General features: G+C 40.9%; 1 protein-coding gene across 1 annotated transcript in view; it reads right to left on the reverse strand.

Annotated features, from left to right (window-relative positions):
* The window catches only part of LOC140478629 (scavenger receptor cysteine-rich type 1 protein M130-like), a 90,742-nt gene extending 65,587 nt beyond the window's left edge, over window positions 1-25,155 (reverse strand). The window contains exons 1-5 of the mRNA XM_072571846.1: window positions 24,873-25,155; window positions 21,392-21,466; window positions 19,197-19,328; window positions 10,347-10,433; window positions 10,177-10,260 (exon numbers count right to left, since the gene is read on the reverse strand). Coding sequence (XP_072427947.1) covers window positions 10,177-10,260; window positions 10,347-10,433; window positions 19,197-19,328; window positions 21,392-21,466; window positions 24,873-25,155 — 661 coding nt within the window. The remainder of the gene's footprint in view (window positions 1-10,176; window positions 10,261-10,346; window positions 10,434-19,196; window positions 19,329-21,391; window positions 21,467-24,872) is intronic.
* Between the last annotated feature and the right edge of the window lie 838 nt (window positions 25,156-25,993).

Raw genomic sequence — 25,993 nt, forward strand, 5'->3', positions numbered from 1 at the left:
CTGAAGAATATTTCAACCCCTCTGGAGCAGTTGTTGAATCATGAAATCAGACTCACTACAACAGAATGAGATTTAATGCAAGAAATGGAGGTACATGAACTTACAATTCACAATAATCAATATATTTTATTTTATTTGCCTTGCCCCAACTTACAAACCATGGTATTATTGTTTAATGTGAATCATTTCCTAGAACCAGAAATTGAGTTGGGACGAGAGCAACAAGAGCAAAAGTGTAAGATATGCAGGTTAGATGGATTGGCAATGCTAAATTGCCCATAGTGTCCAGGGATATGTTGGCTAGGTCAATAAACCATGGGGAAATGCAAGATTACAAGGATAGGGTAGGAGGTACACTGAGATGAGATGCTCTTCAGAAAGGCAGCGTGGACTCAATGGACCGAATAGCCTGCTTCCACAATGTAGGGCTTCTGTGATACTAAGTTAGAGATAAAGAAACTGCAGATGCTTGAATCCAAAGTAAAAAAGCAAGAGGCTGGAAGAATACAGTGAGCCAGCCAGCATCAGGAGCTAGAGAAGTCAACGTTTCAGGTATAACCCTCCTTCAGGAATGGAGGTGGGTGTAGGAGGAGCTGCAAATAAATAGTGGGGAGGGTTATGGGTGCAGGTGGTGTCAGAGTGGTGAGGTAATGACAGGTGAATACAGGTGGTGGGTACAACCTGTTTGGGAGGAATGAATCTCGTTGGTAGTTGGAATAAAGGATCAGTAGGAGGAATGGAAAGAAGGAGGTGGGTCTGGAGAGGGAGCGAGCGATGGGTGGGAAGATTATTTGAAATTGGAGAACTCACTGTTGAGTCCTCTGGGCTGATGCCTGCCCAGGCTGATGATAAAGTGTCATTCCTCCGATTTGCAGTCTGATACACTGGGGCAATGGAGGAGGCCATGGATGGACATGATGAAGAGGGAGTGGGAAGGGGAGTTGAAATGGGCAGTGACTCTTATGGGCTGGCTGAGATGATTGGCTAAACATTCACTTAGTTTATGTTTGGTCTGTCTGATGTCAACAGAACTAACAATGAATGTTGGCAACTTGCTGTTAAAAATTGCAACACACCATCCTGCATCCTGGCATTTTTTTTTAAGCACCTCTTTTCCCATTTTAGTTCAGAAAGTACAGGTAAATGGAAAATAAATTATCTTTAAGTTTAATTGCATGTCTGCTTATATGGGTCACTGTATGTTCACTTCTGCTTGTTCATAACCTTGTTCTAACCTTGTTCTAACCTTGCTTTGATTGGCTTGTCAACACATAAATAGGACATGATCAATTTCTCAGATTTTCCAGGCCTTATATACCCAATTACTAGTTGGCTTCCAAAATCTGATAGTGATATCCTGTTATTTCCTGACTGACTCCCAAAGGTGTCAGTCACTTAAGATAATTTCCTTTTTTTGATTCCAGCTTTTCCCCATCAGTTTATTGAAGTTATAGCCCCCTCCCATGATAATTATGATCCACATTTAATCTCTCTGTCTGATGATGTCTCTTTGATATACCTATGTGTTTTGCACTGTTCAAAGACATATCAATATATTCCAGTTAAAATAAACATTTGTTAATATTGATTTGGATGCTGCATGAACTGCTGTGCTCTTCCAGCACCACTAATCCAGAATTTGTTAATGTTTGACAACACAACAACTGCTCATGACTGGAAGAAATGAATATATTGACAATTGTTTTTTTCTCTTGAGATCTTGGGATCAAATTCCAACCATTAAAACTAATCACTATAGTGAGCGACAACACAAACTTATGTATAAATGCATGTTACATGCTTTAAATTATTACCTCTTCTCAAAGCTCCAGAAGTTATAAGTTAAACCAATTAAAATACAAAATTATGTGGCTTCAAACTAAACTTTAATTTCAAAGCATCTTCATATTTGATTTGCTGTCAATAGAACGATACAAGGTTTCCTTCCCAACGAAATTTATGTCAACCTGGGATCGGATGATACATCTTACCTAACAACATAGAACTGCATAAAGTGCGAAGAAACTACACTAGATTCTTGAATTAACCACACTTAAACAAATAATGTTATGAATACTTGGCTCACTTAATTGATTTACATGCAACTAAATTGCAACTAATTGTTGAGTACTAAACTCAGTCCTATCCTTATATTCCTTTCACAGCTATGCATGATGAATCCACTTCCAAAGAGGTATTATGTCTAACTGGAAACAATCTGCTGAGAGTTATAAGATGTCTCTCTAAATTTCTACCTAGGTTATTTTTACTGTAGCTAGCTCTCTCATCATAAAGGTTGCAAGTCCTCCATGACTACATTCTGAATCCACTTCCTCATCTCACTCATAGTCAGATCCTCCAGTCTTTGACCAAGGACTAAATTAGACAGCACTAAGTTAAAAGAACAATGCGTCACTCGTCCTACCTATTCTTTTATCCTTTCTTGAATCGATGCTCCACTCATTTTTTAAAAATTTTCAGTCAAAATAAAGAGGAATTGTTCACCCCATTGATCAAATAAAATTAACTGCTATTCATAAAACACATTACAACTGATAAAATCTTTGTTATTACTAAAATAAATTGAATTCTGAGAAGTTAAAAAAAAACCTGATGAAGGTGCAGTGCTGCGAAAGCTCGTGCTTCCAGTTAAACCTGTTGGACTATAACCTGGTGTTGTGTGATTTTTAACATTATCATTTCCAGTTACTGTTACAGTTACTGTCATAACCAAGGCTTTCATATGCAATAAGACAGAAGAAAGTCATGATGGTTAAAGAAAATCTAAGGCTGATTAAATAGAAAGTCAACAATATTTCATAGAAACCATAACCCATCTTTTGTTCATCTTGAGGTGATGAAATCCAAGATGGAGGACAGGAAAATTTCTGGTTAAAACAGGCTGCTCCTTTTTTGAGGTATTTTAGGTATTGGAGGTGATTTCCTGGAATTCCAGGAGCAGCAATTACTGTTCTATATGCTGTTGCATTATTTTGGAACTTTGTTGAAAAAACACAGCACTTCTAAAATGGAGAGAAACAGACAAAGGCAGCACATGGTCAGGCAGTGCAGGAGAGAGAGAGAGAGAGAGAGAAAGAAACCCACATTGCTCCCTGACACAGCAGTGAACCTGTGCAGTTACTGCCTTTGCTGTTTGAATTCATGTATTGCGTCTGGGAAAATTAACAAACAGTGAAATTCACTGGATAGTATTGGTAAATAGAGTTAAGGAGAATCCAAAAGGTTTTTACAAATATATGAAGTACAAAAGGGTAACTGGGAAGAGAATAGGTCCCTTCAAGAATCAGCAAGGTATTCTTTATGTGGAGCCGTATGTTGGGGGAGATACTAAGTGAATATGTTGCATGATTGGTTCTGTGAGAAAGGACATGGAATATATAGCATGGGGGAAATAGATGGTGAGGTCTTGAAGATGTCCATATTACAAAGGAAGATGTGCTGAATGTCTTGAAATGCTTAAAAGTGGATAAATTACCAGGACCTGGGCTGGTGTACCCTAGAACTCTGTGGAAAGCTAGGGAAGTGATTGCTGGGCCTCTTGCTGAGATATTTGTAGCATCAATCGTCACAGGTGAGGTGCCAGAAGACTGGAGATTGGCTAACGCAGTGCCGGTATTTAAGAAAGATGATAAGGACAACCCAGGGAACTATAGACCGGTGAGCTGGATGTCACTGGTGGGCAATCCTGAGGGACAAGATGTACATGTATTTAGAAAGACAAGGACTGATGAGGGATAATCATGATGAGGGCTTTGAGGATGGGAAATCATGTCTCAAAGACTTGATTAAGTTTTCTGAAGAAGTAACAAAGAGGATTGATGAGGGCAGAGTGGTAGACATTATCTATATGCACTTCAGTAAGAAATTTGACAAGGTTCCCCATGGGAGAATGCTGAACCAGTTTAGATCTCATGGAATATATAACTATTTGGAGATATAACTGTTTGGATACAGAACTGGCTCAAAGGTAGAAGATAGAGAGTGGTGGTAGAGGATTGCTTTTCAGACTGGAGACCTGTGACCAGAGGAGTGCCACAAGGATCTGTGCTAGGTCCACTACTTTTGGGAAAGCAAATCTTAGCAGGACTTTAACACATAATTGTAAGGTCCAAGGGAGTGTTGCTGAACAAAAAAACCTTGGAATGTAGGCTCATAGCTCCTCAAAAGTAGCATGGCAGGGAGATTGGATAGTGCAGAAGGTGTTTGGTATGCTTTCCTTTGTTGGTCAGAGTATTGAGTACAGGAGTTGGGAGGTCATATTGCGGCTCTACAGGACATTGGTTAGGCCACTTTTGGGATATTGCATGCAATTCTGGTCTCCTTCCTCTTGGAAGGATGTTGTGAAACTTGAAAGGGTTCAAAAAGATTTACAAGGATGTTGCCAGGGTTGGAGGATTTGAGCAATAGGGATAGTTTGAGTAGGCTGGGGGGTGACATTATAGAGGTTTATAAAATCATTAGGGTCATGGATGGGCTAAATGGACAAAGTCTCTTCCCTATGGTGGGGGAGTCCAGAACTAGAGGGCATAGGTTGAGGGTGAGAGGGCAAATACATAAAAGAGACCTAAGGGGCAACCTTTTCATGCTGAGCATGGTGCATGTATGGAATGAGTTGCCAGAGGAAGTGGTGGATGCTGATACAATTAGAGCATTTAAAAGGCATCTGGTTGGGTATATGAACAGGAAGGGTTTGGAGGGATATGGGCCAGGTGCAGCAGGTGGGATGAGATTGGGTTGGGATATCTGGTTTGCATGGACGAGTTGGACCGAAGGGTCTGTTTCCATGCTGTACACCTGTATGCTCTGTTTTCATAAGATGTGAATCTTGTGCAAGGCCAGAATTTCTTCTCCACTCCTAAATTGGTTAATATCCATCAACTTATACGGACCCATATGATTATCGGTAGGAGGAATTCCTTCCCTTGACAGATATGTCAATAACAATTGTGATGACCCACATAAACTATACATTATCAGAATTAAATTTAGAGGTTGCATATTGAATGATGTGTGTAACTTTTGATCTCTGTGTGTGAATGGGTTGAGTTACTAACTGTTCAGTTTTTCTGGAGCCATGATTGTTCTAAAACAGCAAGAGACAGAGACAGAGAGAGACAGCGACAGAGACAGAGAGTTCCGTGAGTGATATTGTGAATTTGTTTACATTGTGAGAAATTTATGATGGGTTATGATGATTTGGCCAGGTCATATCCATCTATCAGTTCAATGAGAAGCAGATTATTTGTGATCTTCTCCTGTCAGAGAAAGGTCAAGGTTGAAGTTCTACTTGTTGCAAAGGTATGTCATAACACATGTAAAAATTAGATTTAAAAATATGGATAAATTAATATGGATCCCAAATTTTCTACAAATATCATTTATTTAATTTGCATGCAATACATATGGCAAAACTGAAACAGAAACCTAAAATGAATACTTACAACTAAATTACTATTGCTGAATTGGTTGAGTAATGAAAAAAAAAATTATATATTTGCATTGTTGTATTCCTATATGAATGTAGATGCAAACTATAATAGACAGGTTTATATCTTTCTCAAAAGACCTTCTCTTTCTATGCAACAGTTTTCATTGATACAACTGTAAAAATGATAAAACGTAGTTTCATGCGTAATAACTTCATTGATTTTTTTTAAAATCAGTAACCATGGTTCATTGACTGAACAAACTCTGTATGCTGCATCTTTAATTTGTTCTCTCACACTTGTTTGATGGAATTGCAGTTATAAAAGTACAATTTTTATTTTGTTTGTCATTCATTCCGTCTCATTCCGTAAGAATTATGAAATTGCATCTTCATGATCTGCAATTGTAAATGTTGATGTTGATGTAAAGGCTGATATTTCCCTTACTAAACCTTGTTTTGCTCCAAAAAACCATAAAGGAATAAAACTCCCATATGTTTAAGATACATATTTCTTTCAGGAATGAATAATGAATAAGAATCTGTTCTTAAACAGCTAGCATTCAAAGTTGTTCATAGTCTTAAAACTAATGTTACGACATGGCAATGAGCCCTCCTGTTAATTAAACTAAACACCCAGAAAATCTCAGCTCACCTTGTAATCTGTTAAAACATGAGGGACAGAGAACTCTCAAATTCCACTATATAAAGAAAATAATATCAGTTTATTCTCTAACTCTAAAGGTGAACATTAAACAATAACTATTCACAGCTCTAAGCCGACCCCACCTCCCTTTCACTTAACTGCTTTTTACTTGCCTCCAACTTGAGAAAAATATGGTCTTCCAATAAAAGACACTTATTAAAATGACATCAACTTAATTTCAAAACCACAGAACAGCTGCCATCTTCGGTGTCTTTCTTCTTCAGACTGAAGATCTCCCTGGGTTTTCTTCTTTCTTTTTACTGAGAAAAGGTACCTTTGGGAGAGAGCGTTTCCTCATTTCTTGGATCCGTATTGATGGCAGTTGCTCTATGCAATTTTCAAAACGCCTGCATTTTTCTATTCTCAACATTGGTTTGATGTTGGCAAAACAATACATTCAAACTTGATTGGGTTTTAGTATACTGGGACATACTTTTAACTAAGTTTGTGAAAATATTTGGAGCTCAGGTGCTCGTTGTTGTGGTTCTGTTCGCCAAGCTGGGAATTTGTGTTGCAGACATTTCGTCCCCTGTCTGGGTGACATCCTCAGTGCTTGGGAGCCTCCTATGAAGTGCTTCTGTGATCTTTCCTCCGGCATTTATAGTGGCCTGTCTCTGCCACTTCCGGTTGTCAGTTCCAGTTGTCCGTTGCAGTGGCCGGTATAAGCACATCGACCTGGACCCAATATACCGGCCACTGCAACGGGCAGCTGGAACTGACAACCGGAAGCAGCAGATTCAAACCACTACAAATGCCGGAGGAAAGATCACAGAAGCGCTTCACAGGAGGCTCCCAAGCACCGAGGATGTCACCCAGACAGGGGACGAAACGTCTGCAACACAAATTCCCAGCTTGGTAAACAGAACCACAATACTTTTAGCTAATTGGTTACATTCAAATTAGACAATAGACAATAGACAATAGACAATAGATGCAGGAGTAGGCCATTCTGCCCTTCGAGCCTGCACCGCCATTCAATATGATCATGGCTGATCATTCCTAATCAGTATCCTGTTCCAGCCTTATCTCCATACCCCTTGACTCCACTATCTTTAAGAGCTCTATCCAATTCTTTCTTAAAAGAATCCAGAGACTGGGCCTCCACTGCCCTCTGGGGCAGAGCATTCCACACAGCCACCACTCTCTGGGTGAAGTAGTTTCTCCTCATCTCTGTCCTAAATGGTCTACCCTGTATTTTTAAGTTGTGTCCTCTGGTTCGGCACTCCCCCATCAACGGAAATATGTTCCCTCCTGCCAGAGTGTCCAGTCCTTTCATAAGCCTATACGTTTCAATCAGATCCCCTCTCAGTCTTCTAAACTCAAGGGTATACAAGCCCAGTCGCTTCAGTCTTTCCGTGTAAGGCAATCCTGCCATTCCAGGAATTGACCTCGTGAACCTACGCTGCACTCCCTCAATAGCCAGAATGTCTTTCCTCAAATTTGGAGACCAGAACTGTACACAGTACTCCAGGTGTGGTCTCACCAGGGCCCTGTACAGCTGCAGAAGCACCTCTTTGCTTCTATACTCAATCCCTCTTGTTATGAAGGCCAGCATGCTATTAGCCTTCTTCACGACCTGCTGTACCTGCATGCTTGCCTTCATTGACTGGTGGACAAGAACACCCAGATCTCTCTGAACAGCCCCTTTACCTAATTTGATACCATTGAGGTAGTAATCTGCCTTCCTGTTCTTGCCACCAAAGTGGATAACCAGACATTTATCCACATTAAACTGCATCTGCCATGCATCTGCCCACTCACCTAACTTGTCCAGGTCACCCTGTAATCCCCTAACATCCTCATCACATTTCACCCTACCACCTAGCTTTGTGTCATCAGCAAATTTGCTAATGTTATTGCTGATACCATCTTCTATATCATTTACATATATTGTAAAAAGCTGCGGTCCCAGCACGGATCCCTGCGGTACCCCACTGGTCACTGCCTGCCATTTCGAAATGGAGCCGTTAATCACTACCCTTTGTTTCCTATTAGCCAACCAATTCTCTATCCAATCTAGTACTTTGCCCCCAATCCCGTGCGCCCTAATTTTACTCACTAACCTCTTGTGTGGGACTTTATCAAAAGCTTTCTGAAAGTCCAGGTACACTACATCCACTGGATCTCCCTCGTCCATCTTCCGAGTTACATCCTCAAAAAATTCAAGAAGAATCGTCAAGCATGATTTCCCCTTCATAAATCCATGCTGACTCTGTCCTATCCTGTTACTATTATCCAGATGTGCCGTAATTTCATCCTTTATAATAGACTCCAGCATCTTTCCCACCACTGAGGTCAGACTAACTGGTCTATAATTTCCTGCTTTCTCCCGCCCACCCTTAAAAATTGTTGTCAAAACACCAATATCCATTTCACAGCCAAATGTTACATATTTTAAATTTTCCAGTATACACTAAGACAACCATCTATTCACATCACACAGGTGCTTGTAAGCTCTTAGTTCAGAACAGCTTTCACTCTCTTTCTTAAAGGTACAGTACACGCCTTCAACTTCATAACACCAAAAATTCACATATTTGGAAAAGATAGATAGATTGCTCTCCTGCATAGAACTGAATTAGACTTAGTATGCTCAATATGAAAGTTCACAATTAATTTCCTGCTTCATTCATTTAACTATTTTACAACAAGCTGCAACATGTCATTATAGTAACATTACAAATTAAGTTGAATAACGAAACATAATTAACCAATGTGAGGTATTTTGTCACACATTTTTCCTCAGTAAGGCCAGTGGTGAAAGTCATCACAGCTCCTTCTCAAATTATTGAATGTCATCATATTCTCTTCCAAATTCAGCATCTAATGAAGTAACTGAATCTAGGAAATGAAAATGAGCTTTTGAAATGAACTTATTATTTTCAAGTTAAACCCTAAAATAATCAGTATATTTTTCTGACATTTTATGAATCCAGTGCAGTGCCAATTGGTTTATTATCAATTAGATTTTTTTTAGATTACTTACAATGTGGGAACAGGCCCTTTGGACCAACAAGTCCACACTGACTCGCTGAAACGCAACCCACCAAGATCCATTCCCCTACATTTACCCCTGCCCCTTACACTACGGGCAATTTAGCATGGTCAATTCACCTAACCTGCACATTTTTGGACTGTGGGAGGAAACCGGAGCACCCGGAGGAAACCCACGCAGACACGGGGAGAATGTGCAAATTCCACACAGTCAGTCGCCTGAGGCGGGAATTAATATTACTCCATGTATTCATTCAATTATCACCAACTCGACAAGCTATTACAACTACGTTAAATGAGAGCCCTAGTTACTGTGTGTTGCTGATTCCTCAGAAACCTACTTAATGTTTCAGAATAAAGTGATTTATATTTAAAACTGGACATAGCTTAAAGCAAGATGCATGGCAAAAGGACTTTTCCGTTGATTGGAAAAAAATGCTTAATTTCTATTTCTGTTTGCTGAGGACATTATCAATTTGTGTCTTTTCCATTAGCAATACTTCAAACAGCTTTAATAAATGTCATATAATGATACAGAATTTGACCATGAAGCCACTACATTTCTTTTTTTCTCTTCTTAACACTGAACAGAAGGATACTTGGAACATTTACACTTATATTGAATCTGTGGTAGCTCTGTCTATTTTGTTAAATGTCCAGGATGTATTTCTGCATTCTTTCATCCAAAAAACAAAATGCACTTTCAACTGCATAGTCCTAAAATTACCATATCAATTATCTAAAAATGAATTTGTATGATGTCTATCACAACGCATACAGAATTCGGAGGGTTACAATAACGAGTCACTATCTCTTGAATCATACTGGCAGTATACTCCACTTGGAAGATGCAGCTTGAGTTAATATTCATATGTTACATAATATTCAAAGTAATTAATGACTCCAAAGTAAGACAAAAGACTCTTGCTAATCTGGGAGTTTAACTATGAGGGGTTTATTGTATTTTATCTTACTCTCCATTGCAGATTAGTAATGGAATTGTGCAAGAGTGGGGTGAAAATTGGCCTACCTTGCATATGTATATCATCGCATTCCTGTAACTCGCTTCCTGTATAATATTCCAGCTTGTCCAGTGAAATATTGGAGTGTACATCTACACATGGAAAACATTGGAAACTTAAAATTAACATTGCATTTAAAAATAAAGGTATCAAGTGCATAAATCTTAAAGATAACTACCTGGGCCAGTATCAAGGTTGTGAATGTCAATCTCTTCATAAGCAGGGTCAGGAAAGCGACGAGGAGCATATTGTGTCTTTTTCTTGCCTGTGGAATAAAGAACAGCAGATTATACACGGACATGTGTCGAGGGTTACATCTATTATTAAAACCTGCTTTTCACCTTCCATCTTTCTTTATCCTGCAAATTAGCAGTTATTGAATCTTTGTATAACATTTTAAATTATATTTGCTGAACAGGAAAGGATGCTATGCCCTCAAGAAATCTCTGCATCCGTCCATCAATTTGTATTGTCTTGGCAACGAAGTGGAAATGTTCATGAAAGCCAAGGTCACACTGAAAACAGCAATGTGGCTAAACCTTGTTAAAACCACAGCCTGCTGCAACTGCAGACCCAGGCTCCATGAGCAATGCTCTTAAAATGACAGGAACTGAAAAATGTGATGCTGGAAAAGCGCAACAGGTCAGGCAGCATCAAAGGAGCAGGAGAATTGACGTTTCGGGCATAAGTCCTTCTTTAACCCTCTTAAAATGACAATCCAATTCTTTGTACTGTGGCTATAATATTCAGTAACTTTGAATCTCATCAATGCAAATCACTGATCAGGAACATTTCTCATGCTCTATGAGTAAAATCAGAATTTCTTTCATTGCAGAAAATCAGAGTTCAACCTAATATTGAGTCAGGAATGTGACAGAATAATCTCCACTTGCTTGAAAGGACACAAATCCACCAACGCTCAAGAAGAATGTTGTTGGAACTGCAAACAGGTAACAGTGTCTCAACTTCACATTGAGGACACATACCATTGCATTATCTGGCTCTACTACCATGCTAAATGGGGTGAGCAACTGAAGGCAAGATATCCATGAGGCACTCCAGGCCATCAACAACAGCAGAACTGTACTTCAATATAATCTGCAACCTCATTGCTCGGTACGTCCCTAATTCTACCAGGTAATTGGTCAACTCTGGTTTAAATGAAGAATACAGGATGGCATGCCAGGAGCAACATCATGAACAGGTGACTTGCTGAAGTGACATAACAAGCTGACAAATTTCAAAAAGCAAAGGCAGCAAACGATAAATAGGCCGAAGAAATTCTAAGCAGTCAGCTCTGATCTAAGCTGATCTAAGTACTGCCAAAACCAGTGGTGATTAGTGATAGATAACTGAAAGAATCACTGGAGGATCAGGCTCTACAAATATTTCCACGCTCAATAACATGGAAACAATGCAAAAGATTACACTGGAGCATTTGCAACCAGAAGCACTGCCTAATTCATCCAGGTTGGTTTCCTACAGAGCTCCCCACAGTTACAGATGCCAGTTTTCAGCTAATCTGATTCACTTCAGTAGATATTTTAAAAGAATGGTGAAAGGCATTACCACTTAAAAGATGAAGGACCTTGAGAAAATGCCAGCAATCGTATTGAAAATGTGTACTCCAGCACTTTCCACACCCTGAGCCAAGATATTTCAATATATTTAAAGCAATGGCAAGTTGAAAATTGCCCCAAAGTTGTCTTGTGTAAAAATAAAGAATGAGGAATCCTTCTTGGCCAATTACCACCTCATCAATCTTTTCTTGATCATCAGGAAAATGATAGAAAGTGTCATCAACAGTGCTATCAAGCAACATTTTCTTAGCAATAACCTGCTCACTGACACAGAGTTTGTGTCCCACCAGATTTAGTTCCTGACCTCATGACAGCCTTAGTTCTCACATCAAGGTCATCTTTGACTGAATGTGGCATCATGGAGCCCTCGCAAAACAAGATTCACTGGAACCCAGGAAGAAAATTGTCTCTTGGTTTGAGTCATAAAACATAGAATCATAGGAAAATAGTTGTGCTTGTTTGAGATCAATTATCTCAGCAGGAATTCCTCAGGGTAGTTTTCTTGGTCCAACCATTTTCAGCTGCTTCATTAATTAACAGCATCTCATCCAGACTCACCACCCTCACACAAACACAGTAAGCCCGCATTTATCATGTTTAATCCACCTAGCCTCCAGATCTCTGAACATGGAGGGCAATTTAGGATGGTTAAGCCACCTAACCTGCACATCTTTGGATAGTGGGAGAAAAGCCGAGTACGCAGATGAAACCAATGCAGACGCTCTTGGGCCCAGCAACATCACATGGATGGCAGCAATTCAAGAAAGCAGCACAATACAACCTTGTTCAGGTTTAATAAGGATTTGCAATAAATTTTTGTCCGGGTAGTGACTCCCAGAAATAATTATGAATTTCCAAAAAGAGTATCAACATCACCCAGACCATGAAGGCTTTTTGGTTTGCATGCCACCTATCATCTTTAACATCTGCCCTACATACCACCAAAAAAAAAGTCTCATCAGTGTGTACTATTGACACAATGTGCTGGAGTAATTTACTAAGGCTTCTTCAAGAGCACCTTGCAAACTCTTAACCTCTATCATCTGGAAGGACAAAGACAGCAGACATTTTGGAGCACCATCACCTGCATGGTGTCCTTTAGCCATACATCTTCCACACTCTTCTTATACCAATATTAGTACTCCACTATCATCGGTTAAAACTCCCTTACCAGTAACAGTGTGGTTGCCTTGACAGCACATAAATGGCAGCATTTCAAATAAGCAGTTCACTATCACTAACCCCTGGGCTTCCTGGGATGGACAACAAATGATGGCTGAGCCAGTGAAGTGCACAACCTATGAATGATTTTTTTTTGAAAAAGTAATTCACTTTTGGAAATGAGAAGTTGATTAATTTGACAGATTAACTGTTAGAGTGGATTTGTGCATGAATATTTACTCACAGTTTCATTTCTCTGGATATTCCATGATTCACAGCCCATTCAAACATATTAAACACTGATCAAAATTCATAAAATCATCCAAATCATTTCTGAAGAGCAAGAGGCTGTTTGCTTCCTATGTAGTCCTAACAGCAGCTACACTGCCTCAGGTTATACAGTCCAGGTTAATATAGTTTACATATGTCGAGTCAGAGAGTCGTTGAAATGTACAGCACGGATACAGACCCTTCGGACTAACTCATCCAGACCATAGAACAATACAGCACAGAACAGGCCCTTCAGCCCTCGATGTTGCGCCAACCTGTGAACTAATCTAAGCCCATCCCCCTACACTAGGCCAGCATCATTCATATGCTTACCCAAGGACTGTTGAAATGCCCTTAACCTGGCTGAGTTAACTACATTGGCAGGCAGGGCACTCCACGCCCTTACCACTCTGAGTAAAGAACCTGCCTCTGACATCTGTCTAAAATCTATCACCCCTCACTTTGCAGCTATACCCCATCATACAAACGAACACCATCATTCTAGGAAAAAGAGTCTGACTGTCTACCCTATCTAATCCTCTGATCATCTTGTATGTCTCTGTTAAATGCTCTCTTAGCCTTCTTCTCTCCAATGACAACAGATTCAAGTCCCTCAGCCATTCCTGATGCGACCTTCCTTCCAGACCAGGCAACATCCTAGTAAAATCTACTCTGCACTGTTTTCAGTGCTTCCAGATCCTTCCTGTAATGGGGCGACCAGAACTTTACACAATATTCCAAGTGAGGCCGCACTAACGTTTTGTACAGTTGCAGCATGACATCATGGCTCCGGAACTCAATAAAACCTGACACACCGCATGCCTTCTTAACAGCACTAACAACCTGGGTGGCAACTTTCAGCGATCTATGTACATCGACACAAAGATCCCTCTGCACATCCACAGTGCCAAGAATCATTCCCGTTGACCCAGTATTCTGTCTTCCTGTTATTCTTCCCGAAGTGAATCACCTCACACTTATCTGCACTGAACTCTATTTGTCCCCTCTCAGCCGAATTCAGCAGTTTATCCAAGTCCCTCTACAACCTGCAACATTCTTCCATACTGTCCACTACTCAATCGACTTTGGTGTCATCTGCAAACTTATCCCATCAACTTATGCCTGTGCCTAAGTCATTTACAAATATGATAAACAGCAGTGGTCCCAAAACAGATCCTTGTGGCACACCACCAGTAACCAAATCCCAGGCTAAATACTTTCCATCAACCACCACTCGCTGCCTTCTTACAGAAAGCCAGCTTCTAATCCAAACTGCTAAATCACCTTCAACCCCATGCCTCCACATTTCCTCCAACAGCCTACCATGTGAAACCTTATCAAAGGCTTTACTGAAGTCCATGTGCACCATATCAACTGCCGTACCCTCATCCACATGCTTGGTCACCTTCTCAAAAAACTTTTGATACACTACATGCCCTTGATAAAACCATGTTGACTATATCCAATCAAATTGTTGCTTGCTAAATGATTACAAATCTTATCTCTTATAATCCTTTCCAAAGCTTTTCCTACAACACAAGTAAGGCTCACTGGTCTCTCATTACCTGGGTCATCTCTACTGCCCTTCTTGAAAAAGGGCACAATGTTTGCAATCCTCCAGTCCTTTGATACTAAACCTGTACACAAAGACAACTCAAGCTCCGCTATCTCCTCCCTAGCTTCCCAGAGAATCCTCAGATAAATCCCATCTGGCCCAGGGGACTTATCTACTTTCACACCTTCTAGAATTGATAACATCTCCTCCTACTAACCTCAACTCTTTCTAGTCTAATAGTCCATATTTCAGTCTTCTCCTCTACAAGATTCTCCTTTCCCTGAGTGAAAACACATCATAAATATTCATTAAGCATCTCTCCAACCTCCACAGGGTCCACACAGATCTTCCCACTTCTGTCTTTGACTGGCCCAATTCACACACTAGTCACCCTTTTATTCTTCACATACCTATAGATAGCTTTAGGGTTCTCCTTTATTCTACCTGTTAACGTCTGCTCATGTCCCCTCTTTGATCTTCTTAACTCTCTCTTTAAATCCTTCCTAGCTAACTCTTCATCACTTCATCTGAACCATCTCATCTCAACGTCACATAAGCCTCCCTCTTCCACTTAACAAAAGATACAATTTCTTTCGTAAACCACTGTTCCCTTACCTTATCACTTCCTCCCTGCTTGACAGGGACATACCTATCATGGACACCCAATATCTGTTCCTTAAACCGGCTCCACATTTTCATTGTCCCTACTTTGCTACCCCATTCTATGTCTCCTAAGTCTTGCCTAATTGCATTATAAATGCCCTTCCCCCAACTATAACTCTTGCCCTGTGGCATGTACCTATCCCTTTCCATCACTAAACTACAGGTCACCAAATTATGGTAACTCTCTTCATAGTGCTCATCTATCACTAAATCAAACACCTGGCCTGGTTCAGTACCAAGTACTAGATCCAGTTTGGCCTCCCGTCTTGTCGGCCCTTCGACATACTGTGTCAGGAAACCCATCTGCACACATTGGACAAAACCGATCGATCCATTGTACTGGAGTTACAGCATTTCCACCGCCTCATGCTCCCACAAGGAGGTTGAACAGTTCAACTTTACCAACACCTTCCACCCTGACCTCAAGTTCACCTGGACCATCTCGGCAACAGCCCTCCCCTTCCTGGACCTCTCCATCACCGTCTCTGGCAACTGACCCACAGCTACAAGCCCACTGACTCCCACAGCTACCTAGACTGTATCTACTCCCACCTTACCTCCTGTAAAAACACCATCCCTTATTTCCAATTCATCCACCTCCACTGCATATCACCTCAGAAAGTTCTAGATGGCCTCCTCCACTTCATGCACCACCACCCTTGAATACCACCCCTCCCAAAACAAGAAGGACGGAACGCTCCTGTTCCTCACCTTCCACCCCACCAACCTCCACATCCAATGCATTATCCTCTGCCACTTCCGCACAGACCCCACCACCAGAGATATATTTCCCTCATCACCCCTATCAGCATTCCAAAAAGACCATTCCCTCCGCGACTCCCTCGTCAGGTCCACCTCCCCTTCTCCCCACCAGCCCACACCGCACTCCTGGCACCTTTCCCTGCCACCGCAAGAAGTGCAAACACTGCTCTCACACCACTCCCATCACCTCCGTCCAAGGCCCCAACGGATCCTTCCACATCCATCAGAAATTCACCTGTACCGCTACCAATGTCATCTCCTGCATCTGTTCCACCTGGTGTGGTCTCCTCTACCTCGGGGAGACAGGACACCTCTTGCAGATTGTTTCAAAGAATATCTCTGGGACAGCCGCACCCACCAACCCCACTGCCCTATGGCTGAACACTTCAACTCCCCCTCTCACTGCATCAAGGACACGCAGATCCTGTGCCTCCTCCCCCAACAAACCATTACCACCAGATGTTTGGAGGAGGAACGCCTCATAATTCAGCCTTGGGACCCTAAAACCCCACAGGATAAATGTGGATTTCAACAGCTTCCTCATTCCCCCGCCCCCCCCCTTCCCACCATTATCCGAATCCCAAGCCTCCAACTTGGCACTGCCCTCGAGACCATCCATCACTCTCCCCTATGACCTATCATATTCTCCCTCACCTTCATCTACCTATCATTTTCCCAGCTACCCACCCCTCCAACCCCACCACACCCCCCCCCCCCACCCATTTATGTCTCAGCCTCTTTCCTGATGAAGGGCTTATGTCCAAAACATCAATTCTCCTGCTCCTTGGATGCTGCCTGACCTGCTGTGCTTTTCCAGCACTACACTCTCAACACGTGAAGCATTTCCAGTCAATGTTGGGGAAGTTAAAGTCCCCTTTAATGACCACCCTGTTCCTTTCACTCCAACCCAGAATCATTACGCCAATCCTCTCCTCCACATCCTTGGAATTTTGCGGAGGCCTATAAAAGACTCCCAGCAGTGTGGATGTCTGCTCTCTGCTTTCTAACCTTAGCCCATACCACCTCTGTAGACGATTCCTCATCAAAAATTCTTTCAGCCACCATTTTACTGTCCTTGACTAACAAAGTCACACCTCCCCCACTTTTACCACCTTCTCCGATCTTAATGAAAGATCTAAACTCTGGAACCTGCAACATCGATTCCTGACCCTGCTCTATCCATGCCTCCGAATTGACCATGACATTGAAGTCTCAGGTACCTATCCATGCTGCAAGCTCACCTATTTTATTCCGAATGCTCCTGATGTTGAAGTAGACACACTTCAAACCAGCTTGCTGTCTGCCAGCACACTCCAGTGACTGTGAAATCCTGTCCATGTCGTCCCTACTGTCATCCTCCTGTGCACTGGAACTACACCACAGGGTCCCATCACGCTGCTGAGCTAGTTTAAACCCACATGAATAGCACTAGTAAATTTCCCACCCAGGATATTAGTACCCCACTGGTTCAAGTGAAGACCATCCTGTTTGTAGAGGTCCCACCTACCCCAGAATGAGCCTCAATTATCCATGTACCTGAAATCCTCCCTCTTGCACCATCCTTGTAGCCACGTGTTCAGCTAATAACTCTCCCTGTTCCTCACCTTGCTATGACATGGCACAGGTAGCAAACCAGAGATAACAACTCTTTGTTCTAGCTCTCAGCTTCCACCTGCTCCCTGAAATCCAGCCTTACCTCCCTATCCCTCTTTCTACCTATATCATTAGTAAGTATGTGGACCATGACTTGGGTCTGGTCTGAAGGAAATAAAAAACTCACTTATGTAGCTGAGGAGAAAAAAAAGTCCCTGAAAGCTGTAATCTCCAATGTCAGATGTGAAGATTTAAATAAGTGACATCTTTCCCAGCAGGCCCGTGGTCCAAGTACCTGCTCTTCCTGTTGCTGAAAACAGAAATGGAGGGCTCCGATGCTCGAGGTATGGTTTTAAATTGAATTATACCAACCAGATATCCTAAATTAATCTAATCCAATTTGCCAGCATTTGGCCAATATGCCTGTAAACACTTCCTATTCATATATCCATCCAGATGCATTTTAAATGTTGTAATTGTACCAGTCTCCATCACCCTCTGGCAGCTCATTTCATACGTGCACCACCATCTGTGTGAAAAAGTTGTTCCTTAGCTCCCCTTTAAATCTTTCCCCTCTCAACTTAAACCAATGCCTTCTAGTTCTGGACTCACCCACCCCAGGGAGAAGGCCTTGTCTAATTACACTATCCATGCTTCTCATTATTTTATAAACCTCTCTAAGGTTATCCCTCAGCCTCTGATGCTCCAGGAAAAATAGCCCCAGCCTATTGAGCCTCTTCCTGCAGCTCAAACCCTCCAAACCTAGCAATATCCTTGTAAATCTTTTCTGAACCTTTTGACATTCCTCGTCCACTATATCCATGCTCCTCATTGCTGAATTACATCAATTTAATCTCCCTTAAGCCTCCTCTATGAAACAAGTAATTGCTATATAATCAAACACTATCCAATCTTTGCTCACAACAAAAATTGTGAAAACTTTTCTGATAGGAAACTAGATATTAAAGCTGTTTGTCTTGCACTCATCTGCACGACAATGCAAGAAACATGATGTTTGCAAAACAAAGTTGTTTTTAAGATGGCCAATGTCTGCTGTATTCTGATAGCAATGCCCTGACAAATCCTAATCTGCTTGAATGGTCTGAGAACTAAAATGGACAATTAACTGTCCCACTTGCCTCATCTCTGTGTCAATTATGCTCTCACCAATCAGCACCCTCTTCTCATGCTGTATAAAATGCTGTCTCTCTTTTTCAATTTGATTTCGCATCAACTCGTCTGATGAGTGCTAGATAAATGTCTGGTCTCCTTTCAGCAGCACTTAGCTAAAATTCTCCAATTTGTGTAACATCATTGCAGATTGTCTCTGTAACTAACATGATCACATCTTTCTTGCAAACTGTCAGAGTTGTATAACGAAAAGATTAGCAGGAATCAACCATAATATTTATTGGGCAGGGCTTTTAATGTTGAATTAACCAACCTTTCTGGAAGCTTCTTTGTAATTCTGCAGCCAAAGCAAGTGACACAGCAATCAAAAGGGTCACAAAAATACAAGGGATGATAAAAATCGGGGGTCTCTGCTGGTTGAAGGACTCTGTGAATCTTTGATAGCCTGAAAGCAAAAACATTTAATAATAACACAAAGTAAAATGGCCTCATGCATTTCATTTACGTACAGATACACCAACAGTGTGCAGGAGCAATGAAAATGTACAAAGGCAGTAATATGAAGGTTGAGGCATATATTAAAGGTTAACGTTGGCATGTAGAGAGTTGGCAAAGTAATGAGAAACCGTCAAATGATACATGAACTGATTGGTGGCAAATAATGCTCAGTCTAGGTATGCATTCAGTAACATTGTTTCGATTTAAGATTGGTGGATTAGAGTATATTCTAATTAAACAAATTATGGAGATGGTGAAAGGATTGTAATTGGTGATACACACAATGCAACAAATGGAGTATTCTAAGGGTTGTAGTACAATTTTAGATTACAGAGAGAGGACAAATAAGAGCATGGAGTGTTTTGAATGCAAGAATAAGTGCGTTAAAATCAAGATTCAATTTAAAATGGCATACCAGAACAAATCAAATTGACATCTTCTTTATGTTCACAGTCATGATTGGCCATTACTGACAATTCTGGATTAGTGGTGCTGGAAGAGCACAGCAGTTCAGGCAGCATCCAAGTAGCTTTGGATGCTGCCTGAACTGCTGCACTCTTCCAGCACCACTAATCCAGAATTTGGTTTCCAGCATCTGCAGTCATTGTTTTTACCTCATTACTGACAATTGGCAGTCCCACAGGAATAATTCACTCCCCTTGCATTTCATTTCATCAATCCATATTGTGCTATTTCCTCTTTCAAATAGCACCTCTTCCAGAGCTGACATTGGATGACCACAGTTTAACTGTCTACAGCAGCAACCTGCTTATCCCAGGAATCATCACAAACCGTTCCCCATATACCATTGATGAATACTTCAACTCTTCCAGAACAATTATTAAATCCCGCAGCCAGCCACAATTCTGCAGAAACAAAACGTTAAGTCTGAGAATTTGAGCTGTTTTAACTTGCAATTGAATACAATTACTTTATTTTGGTTGTCTTGTTCAGAATGAAAAAAAGAACCAGAATGACACAGTCTGTCCCATTTACAAAATGGGCTGCAGTAACTCACCAAACCTCCTTCAACAGCTTTTTTGATACACGAAACCTCCGACTCAAAGGTAAACACGGTCACTATATGCATGGGAGGACCAGCAGCTGCAATGTCACTGCAATCTAGACCTCATCTAGATTTTCACCTTTTTTCATCTTGTCTTTATTGTCGCTCAATCAAAGTCACCTACGTCCCCTACAGAGCAGAACTGAGAGTGTTCCTACATCCCAAGGAGTGCTGTGGATCATGAAAGCAGATCATCACCCCACTCTCGTGAGGAATTAGGGACAAGCGATAAATTCAGGATTAGTCAGAAAGAGCCAGGTCTCATAACCAATTTTTTAAAACAAAAAAAATCACACAGGTCTGGAATAATTTGCTGCAATATAAAGTATAAATTAATTAGCTAATTTGTATAGCAGAAGTTAACTTTTCGCTTTCGTTTTTACTAATGTTTAAAAATAGAGTTTAAAACACGGAAATGGTGCCATATTCATTTACATTAAGCCGAAGTGTAACTGAAAGTGTGACATACAGTTATGCAGAACTTTACCAAATTCCAAAAGGTTTTAATGACCCCTAAAAGGAACAATGTGTTAATTCCAGTGTCAAAAATTGAGTAGATGCGGACTGACAGCTGATGTTGTGTTTGCTTGTTCAGATTCTTTTCACCAATATTTTGTCCCAGGATTAATCATTCAAACCTTTCCATTGATTAGCAATATCAAATTATCAAGTTTTTAATGGCTACTACAACCAATTCTGATGGGGTGAAACCTACTGGCATAAAGACGATCATGCACTGGACATAACTCCGATAAGTGCACTTGTTACTGTACTTAAAATAATTGGTATTAATCATGCAAAATAATTCATATTAGTGGGTTAAAGGTTGAGGTGATGGATAGATTGTAAAGAATCTCTTTAGTATTGACTTCTGAAATTCCACAAAGAAACAAAAACAGGAATCTGACTGCAGAACATTTAATCGCATGCATGTTAATAATTACCAAAGTTTTCTGAAACCCGTTCAGTTTTGCTCTTCTTCATATCTCCGTTATTAATCATTTCCCTTGGTCTTCGTTCTAAAAAAGAAACATTCAATTACTTCAGCAACAACTTGTTTGTACAGCATATTAAGTGTTCCAGGCCACTTCACTGCATCATCTTAAAACAAAATCTAACATGGGAGAGGCACAAAGGAGATGTTTGGTCAGAAGATAAAAGTCATGGTCAATCATGGTTAGATTTTAAGGAGGATTGTAAGTGATGTACAGCTGTCGGGAGGTGTAGTGAATGAATTATGAATCTGAGAATCTAAGCAATTGAAGATAGCTCTGTGAATTGTGCAGAAACTATAATTGGAAATGCCCAAGAGACCAGGCTTAGAGGATGGCAGGTACTTTGGAGAGTTATGGGGTAGAAGGAATTCATAAAAACAGGGAGTTGTTAAGCCATGAAAGGAATTATTAATTGGGGTTAAAATTTCAAAACAAATTGGTGTTTGATCAAAAAGACATGCAGCTGTGACAGCAAAGGTTTTATTTGCACACTGACAATTAAAAATGTGCAGAATCTCAAATTTATGAATGATAGAAATATTAAAACATTGGTGAAATACTTCAAGAGAAATTGGTTCCATTTGCAGTTCTCACCTGAACAGATGACTCCAACATCCTCCCCATGGTTACAGCTGTGTTCACCCCATGGTGAAGATGGACATTACCACAGGAATGTATCCTGCAACCGATAGCTCACATCATCGAGCCAGATCTGTCCAGAACCGCTTCCAAATGTAAGAGCACTTTCCACAGATTGGGCAGATCCACAGCTGAGCTGCTGACAAATAACTTCTGCTTCCAACTTTCCAAAGGAATCAACACAAACAGTCCCCCAGGTCCCATTGTAGAAAACTTCGACTCTGCCCTGACAGGGGTTCGCTCCATCCTGCAGCCTAACAGCTCTGTGGTCTATAGAAGAAAGAGTGAATTAAAACTGAAACAAAATCAGTTATTGCTGGTGAAACTCAGCAGGTCTGGCAGCATTTGTAGGAAGAAACCAGAGTTAGTGTTCCAAGTCCAGTGATTTGATCAGAACTGATAATATGTGTGAAAAACTGATAGTTATGCTGAAAAAGAGATTGGGAGGGGATTGGGGAAAAGCAGAGATAATCGCCCAGATCGAAATGGAGATCAGAGAGAGAGAGAGAGGTATGAAAGGGATAATTGAACACGGGATTATGGATGGCAAGCCAGGAGCAAAGATAAACTAAACAAGGGATAATGAGGACAGCAGAAAATGGATAGGCTGTGCTAAAGGTAAACTATGCAATGTGATAATAGGCCTGTGAGTGGATGAAAATCGGTTGACTGTGCTAAAAGCAATCCCATGTCATAACAGGAGTGGGTGTGGAGATGGACAAAAAAGATAGAGGGGTGGAATCAGGCTGTAAAGTTTTAGAAAAAAAAAGAAATTACTGAAAAAGCTCAGCAGTTCTGGCAGCTTTTGAGAAGAGAAATCAGAGTTAATATTTTGGGTATGGTGACCCTCCCTCAGAAGGAATCCAAAACCTGAAATGGACCTGAAACATTACCTCTGATTTCTCTTCACAGATTCTGCCAGACCTGCTGAGGTCTGAGCTTTTCCAGCAACTTTTGTTTCTGTTTCTGATTTACAGCGTCTGCTATTCATTTGGTTTTGTGAAGTTGTTCAACTTGATATTGATTCCCAGCGATTGTAAGATCCCCCAAGTGGAAAATGAGATGTTCATGCGGAGGCTTGTTGGAACAGTGCTGCTGGCCTGTGACAGAAATGTTGGTGTAGGAACATGGTGATGTGGTGAAGTGGTCGGCAACCGGAAGCTCTGGATAATTTTTATGGGCAGAACGCAGGTGTTCTGTGAAGAGGTCACCCAATTTGAATTTCATCTCCACAGTGTTCAGGAGACCACGATGTGAACAGTGACTACAGAAGACTAGATTGAATGAATTACAGGTAAACCACTGCAAGGTATATCTTAGGTCCTTGGATGGTGAGGAGGGAGTAGGTAAACAGGCAGATGTTACACCATCTGCAATTGCATAGGAAGGTGACATGGGAACTTGAGGAGATGCTGAGAATTAAGGAGGCGTGGACCAGAGTGTCCCAGACGGAATGGTCTCTGCAGATTGCTAACAAAGAACTGAAGGGGAATATGTACCTGTTTGTGGCAAACTGCTGGAGTCGATGGAAATGGCAGTTTACAATCCTTTTGGAGCAGTCCGGTGGGGTGGTACGTGAGGGCAGGGGGACACTATCGTATTTGTGGGAGGGAAGAAAAAAACGTGAGGGCAGATGTTCAGGAGTGGAATGGACATAGTTAAGGACCCTGTTGGCCACAATAGCAGGGATACTTTGATGGAGGATAAAAGTGGGCGTTTCTGAGACCCCTTCCGCACAAGGTGTCATCATCACAACAGATTTCTTAGAGCTGGAGAAACTGGGAGAATGGGTTGTAGTCCTAACAGGAAGAAGTGTGTGAGAACACATAGTCCAGCTAACTGTGACAGCTGGTTGGTTTATAATGAATATTGGTAGCGAACCTGTCCCCAGAAATGGAAAACAGGTTTGTCAAGAAAGGAAAATGAGGTATCAGAGTTTAATCCAGATGAAGTTGACAGCAGAGCAGAAATTGTAAAATGAAATTGACAGTTTTTTCCAGTTCAGAGTAAGAGAAGGAAGCAGTATTGATGATATCACCAATTTTTCAGAGAAAGAGTTCTGAGGGGGCCATGTAAAACCTAAACAAGGAATGTTCAAAATACCTGACAAAGAGACAGCAGAACTGGGGCCAATAATGGTACCCATGGCCACACAATTGTTCTGAATAAAGTGAGAGGAGTTAAAGAAGACATTGTACAAAGTGAGGATGAGCTCGGCAAGGTGGACAAGGGTGATGGTGGAGGCTCAACATCATGTATAGCCCATAACTCATTGAGGTGGGGGCACAGAGAGATAAAATGAAGGCCTTTGGCAAAGACAGAATGTTTCACATTGAACTTTAAACTTCATTGGCTGTTAATTCAATTGTGCATTTGAAACATCAGGCTTTCTGTTCAAAACTAATGACTTTTTTCAATAAGATCCAAGAACCAGCCTAAAAGAACAATTATAGAGTCATAGAGTCAAAGAGATGTACAGCATGGAAACAGACCCTTCGGTCCAACCCGTCCATGCTGACCAGATATCCCAATCCAATCTAGTCCTACCTGCCAGCACTAAAAATATGTGATTTAGAATTTGTTCCACTGTCTTTCCTACTTTCCATTATATACAATGTTTTTGGTGGGTAAATTCATGGCTTTTCCCATTAATGACAGCATTAGGGGAAAAAAAGTGTGCAAAATCAGTTATCACAAGGACTACATATGAATGTGAACCCATGCAGAGAATTGTTAAAAGCCTTCTGTTTGACAGGACTGGAAAGAGTGAATATTTGAAAGGGCATGTTACCTGAGCAGATAACTCCAGCATCTTCTTTATGATTGCAGTCATTTTCACTCCATCGCCCCACCAGACAATCCCACAAAACAGAATCATTCAAGCTGCAGTTCACATTGTCTAACCAAATAGGCCCCAGGCCTGGACCAAACCAACTGGAAACTGTTGCATTTAGAGCTTGTCCACACTTCAGTTGGTTGCAGACAGCTTGGGCATCTGCTAAATCCCAGGAATCATCACACACAGTCCCCCAACTTCCATTGCTCCACTCTTCCAGCACAGCGACTTCCACCATCTACCAATCTTAACTGAATATGATCTGAAAGACAAATAATATTATCAAACATTTTCTTGTCCAGATTACAGTTCCTGTGTGTACATAACAGATTTGTTGCAAACATATATCCCATTTCTCATTTTTCGCATGCAATGATCCGTTTGTTCCATTTATGCGTTATGCTTGTTTTTCCCCATTATCAATTCAGATTTTTAATCAGTAAAGGCATCAAGGGTTATGGTTGTAAGGCAGAAAAGTGTAGTCGGGGATTATCAGATCAATGATGATCACATTCAATAGTGCATGTGATGGGCTGAGTGGCATACATCTGCTCCTTTGTCCACATTCAAAATGAAAATGAACTGCCAAGAATTATCAACTACAGCCCCTCACAACATTACAAATAATCATGGGTATTAAAGGAAAATGTAAAATGACAAAAACTATGATTTTAATATGTAGAGCTCAACTCCATTAGAACCTTGTTGAAAAATGACGGTCTACAACTTTTAAAATCCAGTCTCTTTACGAAGGCATTACAGTTTTTTCAGCATTTTTGTCACTCTCTAGCTGCAAGTTAATGTTGATTAGCTAGTTAGGTTGTGCCAAAGATATTGTCATTCACTCAATCAGTGTTGAGATTCAAAATGGTCAGGCTATACAGTATTATAGGTTTACTTCACAAAATTACATTAGTGAAATTATTAGACACAGTGAAAATACTACTTCCACTGAGCACTTATAAAATCTGAAGTTGACTCTTGCTGTAACCCTTACTGTCAGCATTCTAAGTGGTTATTATAAACCAGAAACTGAGTTGGAGGCATATTAAAATTGTGACAACAAGAAACCAGGA

The sequence above is a fragment of the Chiloscyllium punctatum genome, chromosome 6 (assembly GCF_047496795.1).
Source record: "Chiloscyllium punctatum isolate Juve2018m chromosome 6, sChiPun1.3, whole genome shotgun sequence".
NCBI lineage: Eukaryota > Metazoa > Chordata > Chondrichthyes > Orectolobiformes > Hemiscylliidae > Chiloscyllium > Chiloscyllium punctatum.